This window comes from Suncus etruscus, chromosome 8 (assembly GCF_024139225.1).
Source record: "Suncus etruscus isolate mSunEtr1 chromosome 8, mSunEtr1.pri.cur, whole genome shotgun sequence".
Taxonomy (NCBI): domain Eukaryota; kingdom Metazoa; phylum Chordata; class Mammalia; order Eulipotyphla; family Soricidae; genus Suncus; species Suncus etruscus.
The window spans coordinates 1,483,465-1,499,279 of NC_064855.1; the positions used below are offsets into that span (position 1 = coordinate 1,483,465).

At 60.3% G+C, this 15,815-nt stretch overlaps 1 protein-coding gene across 1 annotated transcript in view; it reads left to right on the forward strand.

The window, feature by feature from the left end:
- Window positions 1-14,850, forward strand: part of FAT2 (FAT atypical cadherin 2) — a 39,045-nt gene extending 24,195 nt beyond the window's left edge. Inside the window, exons 11-24 of the mRNA XM_049778006.1 lie at window positions 1,184-1,380; window positions 1,806-1,959; window positions 2,265-2,498; window positions 3,290-3,673; window positions 4,262-4,476; window positions 4,951-5,088; window positions 5,407-5,550; window positions 6,062-6,259; window positions 7,024-7,831; window positions 7,936-8,084; window positions 8,627-9,080; window positions 12,340-12,487; window positions 12,735-13,174; window positions 14,337-14,850. Of these exons, the coding sequence (XP_049633963.1) occupies window positions 1,184-1,380; window positions 1,806-1,959; window positions 2,265-2,498; window positions 3,290-3,673; window positions 4,262-4,476; window positions 4,951-5,088; window positions 5,407-5,550; window positions 6,062-6,259; window positions 7,024-7,831; window positions 7,936-8,084; window positions 8,627-9,080; window positions 12,340-12,487; window positions 12,735-13,174; window positions 14,337-14,764 (4,091 nt within the window). The 3' untranslated portion in view covers window positions 14,765-14,850. The remainder of the gene's footprint in view (window positions 1-1,183; window positions 1,381-1,805; window positions 1,960-2,264; window positions 2,499-3,289; window positions 3,674-4,261; window positions 4,477-4,950; window positions 5,089-5,406; window positions 5,551-6,061; window positions 6,260-7,023; window positions 7,832-7,935; window positions 8,085-8,626; window positions 9,081-12,339; window positions 12,488-12,734; window positions 13,175-14,336) is intronic.
- Window positions 14,851-15,815: the final 965 nt, after the last annotated feature.

Consider the following 15,815-nt stretch of genomic DNA (forward strand, 5'->3'; position numbering starts at 1 on the left):
ACTGGCCCTTCCTCTCTGCTCTTCTGGTGGTGTTGGGGCCACCAGGCCACACGGGGGGGGGGGGTTGGGGAAGCTGTGCGGTGTCAGGGATTGGACCTGTCACTCAGATGCATTTCTGGTTTTGATTTGGTTTGGTTTTGGAGCTGCATCGGAAGTGGGAAGTGCTCAGGGCTTACTCCTGGCTCTGCACTCATGAATCACTCCTGGTGGTGCGTATGGGATACTGGGGATTTAACACCAGGTTAGCTGCGCGCAGGGCAAACGCCCTTCCCAATCTATTATTCCCTATCTTTGGAGGGAGGCGACAGGTGGGGGTCAGAGGTGCCTTGGGGACACATTCAGCCTCTGAGGAAGCTGGGAACAGCTGCTGGCCTCCCTCCCTGATTCCATCCTCCAAAGTCACATCAACAGGGAAACCCCCTCCAGCCTACTTTTGAGGAAGAGCATGGCAACGATGGCCCCAGCTTCAGGGCAAGGGGAGTGGGTGTGGGCAGAATGAGGACACTAAAATAGTGAGATGGCTCTGCTCACATCCAGGGGAGCTCAGGCCTATAGGCAGAGATGTCTGGAGTAGCTGGGGCTTGCCCAGGCCGGAGGAAAGCATCACGAAGGATTATTGTGCTGCTGGTCCCCACAATCACACTTGACCTGGTGGCCCCGAGCAGCAGCATCTCAGGGACCACAAACGCCAGAGGCGGAACTGTGAGGATCCAAGAAGAAAAGTCCAGTAGGCTGAGTCAAGTGCCACATCCGGGAATAATCTCTTCCAGAGAGATAGTACAGTGGTAGGGTGTTTGTCTTGCACGCTGCTGATCCAGGACAGATCCGGGTTCGATCCCAGCATCCCATATGGTCCCTCGAGACTGCCAGGAGCGATTTCTGAGCACAGAGCCAGGAGTGACCCTTGAACGCCAAAAGAGCAGGGACAGGGGAGCAGAATCCCGCATGGTCAAGGATGCCAGTCAGGCAGGCTGGGCCCCAATGATGGAGCTTGTGAGCTTTCTTTCACAAACCCCAAATCTCCTGCAGCAGGAAGCCAGACTGGGGGTGTGCCCAACCTGAAAAGTGCCGGGTCAGGAGCAGAGGGGGTCTTGGGTTCCCGAGGAGATACAGCTCCTTCCCCCGAAGCATAGAGCCTGGGTACATGAGCCCGATCCTTGTGCTGTTGGTCCCTCCTCTTTAGAGGGAGACCCCCTGGGCCACTTCAGCATCCGCCAAGAAGGGGACGCGTGGACAGTCTTCTCGAGGCAAAGCCTGGACCGCGAGCACACGGCCAAGTACCTGCTGCGGGTCACGGCCTCGGATGGCATGTTCCAGGTGTCAGTGCCGGTGGAGGTGCTGGTCCTGGATGTGAATGACAACAGCCCCGTCTGCGCCCAGGTACGGCAGTCCCACCCTGCGTGGCCCTGGGCACCGCTGCCCTTCTGTACCCGCTCTTAGCATGGCCGCCACCCTCGTCCCTGCTCCTGGGGACAGGCATCATGTCTGGGTGCCACCATCTTTCCAAGGACTCTCCTGCAACCCTCGGGACCTGCATTGTGTGCAAGCTTGTATGCATAAGTGAATGTGTGTACACCTGTGAGTGGCTTTGAGGCGCATTCCCCTATGTCCACATCTGTGGATCCAGCGCCCAAACATGGTTCCCTCCCACCCTTGTGCACACAGCCCTCTTGAAGAGGGTCTGGAGGACATTACAGACTCCAGAGACCCAGATGCTGGCCCAGCGGCAGCTGTGATGGGGGTGGTCACACCAGGCCCCTCTGCCCTGGCCCCTTTTTGACCTCAGTGTGTCCCTCTGCCCCCAGCTTCTCTACAGTGGTCACGTCCGGGAAGACATATCCCCGGGCCATTCCATCCTGAAGGTCTCGGCCAGTGATGCGGACATGGACGCCAACGCACAGGTGTCCTTTTCTCTGCATGGCCAGGGAGCCCAGGATTTCCGGCTGAACCCACACACAGGTGTGCCTCATGGCCTCCAGAATCATGCACTGCTGGGCAGGGGGCAGGCAGACCCTCCAAACTCACAGACCAGTACAAGCCCTGACAAGGGTGGTGGATTCTGCAGCCCCGCCCAGAGGGAGGTGCCAGGGGAAGGGATGGAGTGTGAGTGTGGGGTACTGTGAGTTGGAGCATTGGGGGGTTGCCCAGATAGGAGAGGCCTGTAGGAGACTCAGGGGGAGGAAACACCCTAAGGACAGGGCAGTGGCCGGTGTGTGGGTCTGTGGGCCCCGGAAGCTGGATACCACTCACGCTGGCCTCTGCAGGGGAGCTGAGCACGCACACGGCCCTGGACCGGGAGAGGAAGGAAGAGTACAACCTCGTGGCCAAAGCGACCGATGGGGGCGGCCGCTGGTGTGAGGTGAATGTGGTTGTGCGTGTGGATGACGTGAACGACAACGCCCCCCGCTTCTTCCCGCCGCACTGTGCAGTGGTCATCTCCGACAACACCACCCTCCATGCCCCAGTGGCCGTGGTGCTGGCCCGAGACGCTGACCAAGGTTCGGGGAGGGAGTGTGGTTTAAGGCCCTTGGGTGTGGTCTGAGGACCAGAGGGTGTAGTTCTGGGCCTCCTGGGAGTGTCCGTCTGAGGCCCTGTGGTGTGGTTTGAGGCCTCTTTAGGATCTGTGCTTTCCTCATGTCTTGATCATACTTATAGGAAGTTTGGCAGTCAGGGGTAACAGGGTCTTGGTACAGGCATACCATGGCTGACACGCCTGGCCAAGTGCCTGAGAGTGAGCAGAGGTAGTTACAGCTGCATCATCCCCTGCCTGGGCCAACATCAGCTTCCAGCACCGTTCTGGCCCACTCCTCCCTCTCACAACTTCCCTGAGGCCTGGAGCCCACAGATAAGAGTGGGCTTGAGGGGCCGGAAAGATAGCATGGAGGTAGGGCGTTTGCCTTGCATGCAGAAGGACAGTGATTTGAATCCCGGCATCCATATGGTCCCCCAAGCCTGGCAGGAGCAAATTATGAGCGTAGAGCCTGAAGGAATCCTTGAGTGCTGCCGGGTGAGACCCAAAATCCAAAGGAAAATAAAAAAGAATTACTTGGGGGCAGGAGCGGTGGCGCTAACGATAAGGCGTCTGCCTTGCTCGCCCTAGCCTAGGACAGACCGCAGTTAGATCCCCCAGAGTCCCGTATGGTCCCCCAAGCCAGGAGCGATTTCTGAGTGCATAGCTCAGAGTAACCCCTGAGTGTCACTGGGTGTGGCCCAGAAACGAAGAGTGGGCGTGAGTGTCCGGTTCATGGTCTGAGAGGGCCTGGGCACAGGTGGTACCCTCGCCCCACAGGCACCAATGCACAAGTGGTCTACTCCTTGAGCGACTCAGCCGACGGCCGCTTCTCCATCGAGCCCAACACGGGCATGATCCGGCTGGAGAAGCCGCTGGGAGCCGAGCCACGGGCTGTCCTGGAACTCACCGTGCGCGCCTCAGACCTGGGCACGCCCATCCCGCTGTCCACGCTGGGCACCGTCACCGTCTCTGTCGTCGGCCTGAATGGCTATCTGCCCACGTTCCTGAGCACCGAGCACACCATCCACGTGCCCGAGAACACCCCGCTGGGCATCGAGATCCTGCGGCTGGACACCCTCACCCGCCCCAGCACCCAGAAGGCTCGCTATCGCATGGTGAGCGGCAACGAGCAGGGCCACTTCTACCTGGACACCCGCTCAGGTGAGGCAGGACCCAGGCACATGTATGCACGCACCTTTACCCGCCTTCACATACACGTACAAAGATGGAGATGATGGAAAGTGATGAAGTGATGGGGAAGGGGGAGGAAATGGGGATGGAGGTGATCATGAAGAAAACAGAAGCAAAGAGGATGATGGCGAAAGTAGAGATGATGGTGAAAATGGGAGAGTCGGGGCCGGGAAGGTGGCGCTAGAGGTAAGGTGTCTGCCTTACAAGCGCTAGCCAAGGAACGGACCTCGGTTGGATCCCCCGGCATCCCATATGGTCCCCCCAAGCCAGGGGCGATTTCTGAGCACATAGCCAGGAGTAACCCCTGAGAGTCAAACGGGTGTGGCCCAAAAACCAAAAAAAAAAAAAAAAAAAAAAAGAAAATGGGAAAGTCAATAAAGGTGAAAACATGAGTAAGGGGGAGATGTTGGAGGAGGCAGATGAGACAGTGGAGGAGAGAGAGATGAAGGATAAGACCAAAGAGATATGCGTCTCCCAACGCTCTGAGCTGTCCGCCCTGGGGTTTGGCAGAGACGCTTCCTGCTCCCCCATCGGGCTTCTGTTGCCTCTTGTTCCCAGGAATCCTTTACGTCAACGGGAGCTTGGACTATGAGACAGCCCCCAAATACTTCCTGTCGATTGAGTGCAGCAAGATGGGCATTTCCTCCCTCAGCGATGTGACCACGCTTGTGGTCAACATCACGGACGTCAACGAGCACCGGCCCCACTTCCTGCAGGATGGGTACCATGCCCGCGTGCCAGAAGATGCCAATGTGGGAGAGCCCGTGCTCACGGTACGCCTAGACCATGAGACAAGACCACGTGTAGACAGGCAGATGGGGCCTGGGTGGGATTCAGAGCTGCAGTGTGACCCCTGCCTCTCCACTCATGCCCCAGGCCTGGGTGGGCACCCCTGGCTCTTCTTCATTGTGCTTTAGCCTCATACCCTCCCAAGGACCCCCGCAATACCAGCCCTTCTCCATCCACCCCGTCTCCCTTCAAACCCTTCTCTCCAAGGCTTGTCCACCTAGACCACAGAGCAAGCTGAGCTCTTCAGGGGACCCCCACAATCTTGGGCAGTTAGCACAGTCGTGGAATTCCTTGGCCCAAGAGCAACCCCCTGGTTGAGCAAGTGAGAGGGCAGAAGACCCAGTACAGGAGCATGCCTGTATGGCCTTTCTGGGCTGGACAGTGCCCCGAGTCAGCCTCTCCTCGCTGGGGACCATGGCTAAGCATGTTCCCTCAGCCACTCACCCCTCTCCTTGCAGGTGTCTGCGACTGACCGAGATGGACCAATAGGCAGCGCCATTATTTACAGTCTGGTGGAGGGCAACCAGCAGGGGCACTTTGCTGTCCACCCTGAGAAGGGGCAGCTGAAGGTGGCCAGGACGCTGGACTGGGAGCAGGTGAGACAGGGTTGCCTGAGTTCCTCAGATCTGTGCCAGTACTCCCACTGGCTGACAGGCTACAGAGAACCCTCACACTGAGTGGGTCCCTGGGTGGGCACTCTTGCCAACATTCTGGAACATTCAAGCCCTGGGCCTTCCAGAAGTTCCAGGAAGGCTTGTCCTGCTTGCCAAGGGAAGTCAGAATTCGGCCTACCTCACAGATCATGGGGGGCAAGATGCCTCCTTCCCACCTCTCAGTGCACTAGTGAGACTTGTGCAGACAGGATTGTCCAAGCTGACTCTCCCCCCCCACCCCCCCCCGTGCTCTTGCCACAGACCTCGAGCTATTTCCTGCGGCTCCGAGCCACAGACAGCGGTCAGCCTCCTTTGCATGAGGACACCAGTGTCACCATCCAGGTGGTGGATGTCAATGATAACCCACCAAGATTCTTCCAGCTCAACTACAGCACCACCATACAGGTAAGAGGCCCCACGTCGCCGTGCAGCCGCAAGGGAGACATGAGCTGAGAGAAAGAAAGTAGATGAAAGGATGGAGGGGTGAGTGGATGGTGAGTGGAATGAAGGATGGATGGTGAGTGGATGGAGAGACGGATGGATGGGTGAAAGGATGAGTGGACAGAAGGATGGATAGGCCAATGGACAAACTGATGGAAGGATGATGAGTCAGTGGATGCAATGGATGATGGGCAAGTGGATGAGCTGATGAAAGAATGGAAGAATGAATTGGTGAACAAATGGTTGAGATGGTAGGTCGATGATGTTTGGATGAGTGGATGGGTAAATGAATAGATGAATGGATTTTCAGGCAGATGAAAATAATGATGGGTGAGTTGGGTGGGTGTATGGATGAATCCATCAATGAGTGAGTTGATGGTGAATGTTAGAGTTCTTAGGAGCATCCAGTGGGTATTCACCACAGAGGCGGTTCAGGACTCACCAGTTCTTTGCTGCCCTGCCCCCTGGGTCTCAGGAGAACTCCTCCATCGGCAGCAAAGTCCTGCAGCTGATTCTGAGTGACCCCGACTCTCCTGAGAATGGCCCTCCCTACTCGTTCCGAATCACCAAAGGGGACAACGCCTCTGTTTTCCGGGTGACTCCCGATGGCTGGCTGGTGACCGCTGCGAGTCTGAGCAGGAGTGTTCAGGACCAGTACCAGCTCGAAATCGAGGTGAGGGCAGCATAGGACCATGGGGGATACAGATCCCACAGAATATGTCCCAGTACCATGGGCATCTCAGGGAGAAGCCACGGGAACCCCTGGATGTGCTGGACGGGCCTCATACACATCCACGTCCACTGCTTCTGGTGAAGGTTGAGGGAAGCCAAGGGCATGCCTGGATGTGGGCAAACCCTTCTCCAATGCCTCGTGCTCAGGCTCATCCTGACCCTTGTTCTGGGGCCCCCGCTTTGGGTGCTTCCCTGAGCTCAAGACACGCATCACCCAGCTACCCAGAGTTTCTGGCAAAAAGTAACTATGCACTTGGGGTTATCTGGGTACAGGTGAGTGCCAGGGATGCCATAGGAAGAGGCTTCATCCATCCCAATTGTGGGTCACCAGGAGGTGGAGGTATGGGGTGCAAGGCAGCTACCCTAATGGTGGGGGCCATTTGACCCAGAAGTGAGAAGCAACAAGCAAGATGACAGAAAGAGGGGCCGGGCGGTGGCGCTGGAAGTAAGGTGCCTGCCTTGCCTGCGCTAGCCTAGGACGGACCGCGGTTCGATCCCCCGGCGTCCCATACGGTCCCCTAAGAAGCCAGGAGCAACTTCTGAGCGCATAGCCAGGAGTAACCCCTGAGCGTCACAGGGTGTGGCCCAAAAACCAAAAAAAAAACAAAAACAAAAAAAAAAGATGACAGAAAGATACAAAGCAGCCCGGGAAATTCTGGTCAATGCTGGGCCCCTAGGGTGATGGTGCTGCCCTACTGCCCGCAGGCATCTGACAGTGGCTCGCCAACACTCACGTCCTCCACCTCAGTCAGTGTCCTGGTCACCGCACGGAGCCTCTACCCGCCATCTGCCCTGCCTCTGGACATCTTCATCACGCTTAGCGCAGCCGAGTTCCCAGGTGGCCTCGTGGGCAAGATCCATGCCACAGACCCCGACCCCCAGGACACATTGACCTTCAGCCTGGGGTCCCATGTCCCGGGCCCACTCTTCTTGGTGGGCCCATCAGATGGCACGGTACTGGCTGCCCAGGGCCTGCCATGTGGCCGCCACACCTTCAATGTCACCGTCAGTGATGGCACTTTCGTGGCCACAGCAGGTGTCCATGTGCACGTGTGGTGTGCTGGGCATGGTGCCCTTCAGGGCGCCATGTGGCTGGGCTTCCGGCACCTCCGCCCCGAGGAGCTGGTTAGCGACCACTGGCGCAACCTCCAGCGCTTCCTGAGCCAGCAGCTGGACGTGCGACGCGCCAGCATCCGCCTGGCCAGCTTGCAGCCCACTGAGACCGCCCCTGGTGTGGACGTGCTCCTGGTCTTTGAGAGCCATTCCAGATCCTTCCAGCAGTTGCAGGAGCTGGCAGCCACCATCACGCACTTGGCCCCGGAGATGGAGCGTGCGCTGGGCGTGCAGATGTGGGCGGCTGTGCCCATGGCGCCCTGCGAGGGCAGTGCTTGCCAGGCACTGCCCTGCCAGGAGACGGCACAGCTGGAGCCCACAGTGGGGCCCCCATACAGCACCGCTCGGCTCAGTGTCCTCACCCCCCGGCACCGGCGGAAGAGCAGCTGCAGCTGTAACGGTGAGTGTGGGTGAGTGTACGTGGGATGGGGGAAGCCACTTGTAGCTCTGAAATGATGCTGGGCCTTGGGCTGTACCTGCGGGTGACCACCGGCCCCTCCCCAGGGACGGCTGCCATATTCAATGGCCAGAGCATCGGGCGGTACCGCCTCCCCAGGACGCAAGCCTGGAGTGCCCGCTTCCGCCTGAGGACCCAGCAGTCAGACGCCACCATTCTGCTGCAGAAGCGGGAGCCAGTGGGCGTGTCCTTGCAGGTAAGTTCTGCCATGCCATGCCCTGCCCTGCCCTGCCCTGCCCAGGGCTGCTGGGAAACCCAGTACCCCTGAAGTCCTTGCCCAAGGACCTCTAGGCCAGCTGCTCTAGGCGAGGGGGTGGAGCCAGCAGGTTCTGACACTCGGGGACGAAGCCACGCAGAGCGTGGGCCAGTGTGACAATACAGCGGTGAGGGCATTTGATTGTGTGCATTCGAAGCTTGTTCGATCCCTCGCATCTCATAGACTCCTGAGCACCACCAGTGACATTTGAATGCAGAGCCAGGTGTAGTGTGCTGGGCATGGTGTCCTGCAGGGGGGGCACCCCTGAGGGCACCACAAGGCCATGGGCAGATCATGATTTCATGGGCAGGAACATGGGGCCACAAACAAGCAGAGTGCCTGTCTCCAAGTCCTGATGTCCCTGCAGTGCATGCGGCAGGGCCTGGGCAGGCTGTGGCCTCTGGGCACTACAGAAAGCACATCCCCAACACTGCAGCCCCGTCCTCACCCCAGCAAGCACCACTGACCACAATCCTTTGCAGCTGGCGGATGGAGCACTGATTCTGGAACTCAACTGCCCAGGGGGCTTCCTCAGAAACCTCTCCTCGGGGCAGCGCCTGAGTGACGGCCAGTGGCACTCGGTGTGGCTGGAGGTGAAGGATGTGACCGCCAGACTACAGGTGGACGGCACCGGAGCGGACCTGGAGCTCCCGGGGAGCTGCAAGGGCCCTGCGCTGGAAAGAGAGTTGCTGCTGGGTGGCCGGCTCCTGGCCACGGAAGCCCCGCAGGCGGCCGCCCAGGTGTCCCACGGCTTCCAGGGCTGCCTGGACGCCGTGGCCATCAACGGAGCAGCGCTGGAGCTGCTGGGCACGACGGAGGCCGGCTGGCTGGAGCGGCGGGCACTTGACCCCTGTTGCTCCTGGGCCCCCCAAAACGCAGCCTGCAGTTCGAACCCCTGTGTCAACGGAGGGCAGTGTGCCCCGGAGCCTGGAGCAGGTAAGGTGGCCCAGCCACCCTGCACGCAGCACACCGGCCCGGCTCTGGAAAATGGGCAGTGGGAGGAAACCCGCGGAGAAAAGGCTCCGGCTCCTGATCATGAGTCGGCCTAGGTCCTAGATCCTGACGTGGCTCCCGGCTCCTGACCATGGGCCTAGGTCCTAGATCCTGACGTGGCTCCCGGCTCCTGACCATGGGCCTAGGTCCTAGATCCTGACGTGGCTCCCGGCTCCTGACCATGGGCCTAGGTCCTAGATCCTGACGTGGCTCCCGGCTCCTGACCATGGGCCTAGGTCCTAGATCCTGACGTGGCTCCCGGCTCCTGACCATGGGCCTAGGTCCTAGATCCTGACGTGGCTCCCGGCTCCTGACCATGGGCCTAGGTCCTAGATCCTGACGTGGCTCCCGGCTCCTGACCATGGGCCTAGGTCCTAGATCCTGACGTGGCTCCCGGCTCCTGACCATGGGCCTAGGTCCTAGATCCTGACGTGGCTCCCGGCTCCTGACCATGGGCCTAGGTCCTAGATCCTGACGTGGCTCCCGGCTCCTGACCATGGGCCTAGGTCCTAGATCCTGACGTGGCTCCCGGCTCCTGACCATGGGCCTAGGTCCTAGATCCTGACGTGGCTCCCGGCTCCTGACCATGGGCCTAGGTCCTAGATCCTGACGTGGCTCCCGGCTCCTGACCATGGGCCTAGGTCCTAGATCCTGACGTGGCTCCCGGCTCCTGACCATGGGCCTAGGTCCTAGATCCTGACGTGGCTCCCGGCTCCTGACCATGGGCCTAGGTCCTAGATCCTGACGTGGCTCCCGGCTCCTGACCATGGGCCTAGGTCCTAGATCCTGACGTGGCTCCCGGCTCCTGACCATGGGCCTAGGTCCTAGATCCTGACGTGGCTCCCGGCTCCTGACCATGGGCCTAGGTCCTAGATCCTGACGTGGCTCCCGGCTCCTGACCATGGGCCTAGGTCCTAGATCCTGACGTGGCTCCCGGCTCCTGACCATGGGCCTAGGTCCTAGATCCTGACGTGGCTCCCGGCTCCTGACCATGGGCCTAGGTCCTAGATCCTGACGTGGCTCCCGGCTCCTGACCATGGGCCTAGGTCCTAGATCCTGACGTGGCTCCCGGCTCCTGACCATGGGCCTAGGTCCTAGATCCTGACGTGGCTCCCGGCTCCTGACCATGGGCCTAGGTCCTAGATCCTGACGTGGCTCCCGGCTCCTGACCATGGGCCTAGGTCCTAGATCCTGACGTGGCTCCCGGCTCCTGACCATGGGCCTAGGTCCTAGATCCTGACGTGGCTCCCGGCTCCTGACCATGGGCCTAGGTCCTAGATCCTGACGTGGCTCCCGGCTCCTGACCATGGGCCTAGGTCCTAGATCCTGACGTGGCTCCCGGCTCCTGACCATGGGCCTAGGTCCTAGATCCTGACGTGGCTCCCGGCTCCTGACCATGGGCCTAGGTCCTAGATCCTGACGTGGCTCCCGGCTCCTGACCATGGGCCTAGGTCCTAGATCCTGACGTGGCTCCCGGCTCCTGACCATGGGCCTAGGTCCTAGATCCTGACGTGGCTCCCGGCTCCTGACCATGGGCCTAGGTCCTAGATCCTGACGTGGCTCCCGGCTCCTGACCATGGGCCTAGGTCCTAGATCCTGACGTGGCTCCCGGCTCCTGACCATGGGCCTAGGTCCTAGATCCTGACGTGGCTCCCGGCTCCTGACCATGGGCCTAGGTCCTAGATCCTGACGTGGCTCCCGGCTCCTGACCATGGGCCTAGGTCCTAGATCCTGACGTGGCTCCCGGCTCCTGACCATGGGCCTAGGTCCTAGATCCTGACGTGGCTCCCGGCTCCTGACCATGGGCCTAGGTCCTAGATCCTGACGTGGCTCCCGGCTCCTGACCATGGGCCTAGGTCCTAGATCCTGACGTGGCTCCCGGCTCCTGACCATGGGCCTAGGTCCTAGATCCTGACGTGGCTCCCGGCTCCTGACCATGGGCCTAGGTCCTAGATCCTGACGTGGCTCCCGGCTCCTGACCATGGGCCTAGGTCCTAGATCCTGACGTGGCTCCCGGCTCCTGACCATGGGCCTAGGTCCTAGATCCTGACGTGGCTCCCGGCTCCTGACCATGGGCCTAGGTCCTAGATCCTGACGTGGCTCCCGGCTCCTGACCATGGGCCTAGGTCCTAGATCCTGACGTGGCTCCCGGCTCCTGACCATGGGCCTAGGTCCTAGATCCTGACGTGGCTCCCGGCTCCTGACCATGGGCCTAGGTCCTAGATCCTGACGTGGCTCCCGGCTCCTGACCATGGGCCTAGGTCCTAGATCCTGACGTGGCTCCCGGCTCCTGACCATGGGCCTAGGTCCTAGATCCTGACGTGGCTCCCGGCTCCTGACCATGGGCCTAGGTCCTAGATCCTGACGTGGCTCCCGGCTCCTGACCATGGGCCTAGGTCCTAGATCCTGACGTGGCTCCCGGCTCCTGACCATGGGCCTAGGTCCTAGATCCTGACGTGGCTCCCGGCTCCTGACCATGGGCCTAGGTCCTAGATCCTGACGTGGCTCCCGGCTCCTGACCATGGGCCTAGGTCCTAGATCCTGACGTGGCTCCCGGCTCCTGACCATGGGCCTAGGTCCTAGATCCTGACGTGGCTCCCAGGAGATACGTTCAGGGGTGGATCCCCAAAGTCCCTGCACACCCACGCTTCACTGGGGCTAGCATTCCCCCCCCCCACACACAGGGGAGCCTTCTCTGCTTCCTGCTGCAGCCCAGGCTTCCTCCTTCCAGTGCAGACTCACTCACGTGTGGGCCCAGGAATGCCCCGAGAGCGTCTTCTCATGTGCATGTGCATAGACATGATGCTCAAGCATGCACACAAAATGTGTATACGTGTGCGTATGCGGTGTGCACATGACATATGCATGTGACATCGGTGTATGTGTTTATACATGGCATTCACACATAGATTAGCACAGGCCATCCACACACAGGTTGCGCCTCCCACCCAGCATCGAAGGCCCGCACAGACACACAGTGGGGCAGCTGTGCAGGATGCCTAGCGCCCTGGCATGGTGTCCCTTCTCCCCCTGGTCCAGCTAGACCTGCACCGCTGCCTTCTGCCTGTGCCTGCACTGGTCCCCCAAATGGTGCTACCCCAGGGGATCTTTAGGGGGCTCCGAGTGTCCGTTGGCTGAGTCACAGGAGGGTAGGTGTAGGTCCCTCCCATAGCACCCCCCGATCTTACCCCTGTGCCCCCAGGCTATGTGTGCCAGTGTCCCCCTGGATTCTGGGGGCAGCAATGCCAGCAAGGACAGAACTGCTCTGTCCCCAACTGCCCAGACCCAGGAGCCTGCACATCTCCAGAGGGTACTCCGTGCAGCTGCCCACACCCCCAGCAGGGGGAGAGGTAGGAGGGAAAGGGAAGGGCAGGAGGGAGGGGAGTGCTCCAGGAGCACCAGAGGGACATCCCCACTCCCAGGAATTTCGGGGTGCACATATCTGGGAGAGGGGTGCTGCGAGGGGAACCCCGAAAAGACCACCCCACTTGCATGTGGTGTGGGGGAGCAGTTTTGGTGGAGTCCAGGGGGTCATGTACCGAGGTGGGTGTGTCGGAGTCTAGTACGACTGTGACACTGTCCCCCGTTGCCTGGCAGGTGCGAGGCTGACACTGGGGGCTGCCCCGCTGGCCACTGCCTGGTCACACCGGCTGTGCAGGGCGGAGACTGGGGTCAGCAGGAGCTGCTGCTGGTGGGGTCTGCCCTCCTGCTCGTGGGGGCTGTGGCTGCCGGGCTGCTGCTCTATCACCGCCACCGCCGTGCCCACAAGCCTGTGGCCAGGGAGGACCCGGACCTGCTGGCCAGGAGCGTGGGTGTGGGTACTCAGGTGCCGCCCATCCAGCTCAGTGCCCTGGGCACGGGCGCCGAAGACCCCCACATCCACGCAGAGCCCAGCAAGGCCTCCGAGTTCGTCACCTTCGGCCCCAGCTCCAAGCAGCGGCCAGTGGTGTGCAGTGTGCCTCCTCGGTTCCCGCCTGCCGTGCCCCCTTCCTGCTCGGAGGCTGCCATGAAGAGGACCTGGTCAGGCGAGGAGCTGGGTCAGTGTGCTGGGGCGGGGACGTCACAGGGAGGCAGCCAGGCTAGGGCCCACACAAGGGGACATGAAGGTCTGTGCTTAGGATCACAATGCAAAAGGACAGGTAGAGAGGCCGGAGCGATGGTGCAGTGCTAAGGCATTTTGCCTTGCATGCGGCCGACCCAGGATGGACCTGGGTTCAATCCCTGGCACCCCATATGGTCCCCCGAGCCTGCCAGGAGGGATTTCTGAGTGCAGAGCCAGGAGTAATCCCTGCGCATCACCAGGTGTGGTCCAAAAAACAAAAAGAAACCAACAAAAGAACAGTGAGGGTCCAGAGAAATAGCACAGTGGTAGGGCATTTGCCTTGCACACAGCCAACCCAGGACAAACCTCAGTTTGATTCCTGGCATCCAATATGGTCCCCTGAACCTGCCAGGAGCAATTTCTGAGCAGAGCCAGGAGAAACCCCTGAGCACCGCCGCCAGGTGTGACCACAAAATCAAAAACCAGGAAAATAAAAAGGACAGGGAGAAAAGGTGATCATAAAGGGCTCAAGGTCACAGGAAGGGATTTGAGCTTGGTGCAGTAGTTCAAGAGCAGTGTAGACAGTGAAGGTCACATGAGGGGTTGGCCCAAGGTCACAGTGTGAGCATGAATAAGTGTCAGTGGACACTCTGGGCTCCCCCACCCTGGCCTACTGCCCTCAAACCTCGCCCACTGAACAGTGCCCGTAGGACAGGAGACACCTGCACTGGGCCTAGCCTGGGAGGGGAGATGCCACGCCCTGCTCCATCTGGAGGTGCGCTGGCCTTGGGCAAAGGGAGGCAGGCAGGGAGGGACAGACAGACAGACACCCTCTGGGGGGGGCACCTGCAGGCTCCTCTGCCTTAGGTATAGCTAGTGTTTTTTTCCACTGGTGACACTGATGGCCCTGCAGGCCCAGTGACTTGTCAGCTTCAAAGTGGCCGGGAGCCTGCTGGGACCAGGGTGTCGCCTGCCAGGCTGTGCTCTGCCACCCTCTGTTCTTGAAAGCAGCACAGCCTCTCCAGCACGAGGGTGCAGGTGCCTTTCCAGGGGTGCTGGGTTGGGACTTAAAGCAGCTAGCCCAAGACAATGAATACACCCACATGCCCAGGGGTCCCAGCAGTCAGCACTCAGCTGTTCCTCCCCTTGCCTTTCAGACATGCCAGGAGGCTCCGTGGCTTGGCCCCCCACCTACTACAGGAAGGACGGCTGGCAGTACCCCCGCACGGAGGCTGCCCTGGTCACGCCGCACCCTCCCCAGCCCCCCGCCCACTATGGGGGCTTCCCTTTCTCCCTGGAGCTGGGGAACAAGCGGGCCCCCCTCCCACCCCGCTACAGCCACCAGGACCTGGAGGACCTGTTGCGATCCAGCACCCAGGAGCCCCCACCGGCCCCAAGCCATGGCGAGTACATGGCCATCAGCTACTACCACTCACGCATCCCAAGGGGCAGTGCCCGGCCCCTGAGCCTACACCTCAGTCGCACAGACCATAGGGCGGGTGGGCTGGCCCCCGCACCCCCACACTATGCCAGCTCTGACCAGGTGGAAAGCGACTATGGCAGCTGTGAGGAAGTGATGTTCTAGCGAGTTGGGAGGCAGCAAACGGGCGGGGAGACGGCGAGGACAGGCAGCCCCATGGCACACGGTCACGCGCATGTCCAGGAAGAGGAGAGGGGGCGCCCAGGAGACCCAGAGAGAGAGAGAGAGTCTGCAGTGGAAGTAAAAGGGAGCAGGCTGCAGGGATGGGGACGGCCTTGGCAGCAAGGTTTCCCCCTGAACTGGGTTTGGTGACAATGGGCCCCTCAAGGAGGCCTTGTGCCAGGCTGAGGACAGGTCATGGGGGGCTGTACCCCTCACTCAGACCTGAGTCACCCCCTTAGATATACAGTCACCGGCACTCTGGACCCACGTCATGGTTCGGATCTTCTACGACTCTGGACTCTGCACTCCAAGAATCTAAGGCAGGAGGCATGTGTCAGGGGGTGTCTGGAGAAGCCCCAAGAGGACAAGGACACAGTCCCGCTCAGGGCAGGACCGGGAGTTGGGCTCCGGGCCACTTTCAGGCATGCCAGACCACCCTACCACAGAGGAACAGGATGCCAAAAATGTACAGCATGTGTGTACATGTGGAATGGGTGCTATGCAATGCATGCATAGCTAAATACGTGGATCATTGCACACAAGCATGCACAGAACACGTGTGTACATGTGGGGCATGGACACGGAGGTCATGTGATCCATGGGGCATTGTGCACGTGGCAGCCCTGTTAAGGCACTGTCGGTGTGCACATGCATGGAGATGTGCCATGAGGACTTCATGCATGTGCTGACATGTGAAATGTGCATACACGTGCCAAGAAATCAATGCACGTGTGTTCAGGCACCGTGAAATGTGCATCTGTGTGCCAATGTGAGCATGCATGAGCACTGTGCAGCAGGTGGGGGGCAGCAGAGACCAAGCAGCCGCCTGCCTGAAACATATGAAGAGTCAGGCCCAGAACTGCAAGACGGATCCCGGTGCCTGGTGCCCTGGACTGTCTCCAATAAAGGGTTCTACTGTGATGGCGTCTCCGCCTGGTTGGGGTCAGCTCAGGGGGAGGGCCTGCGACTCCAAGGGCCCCTTGCAACAGGGTTC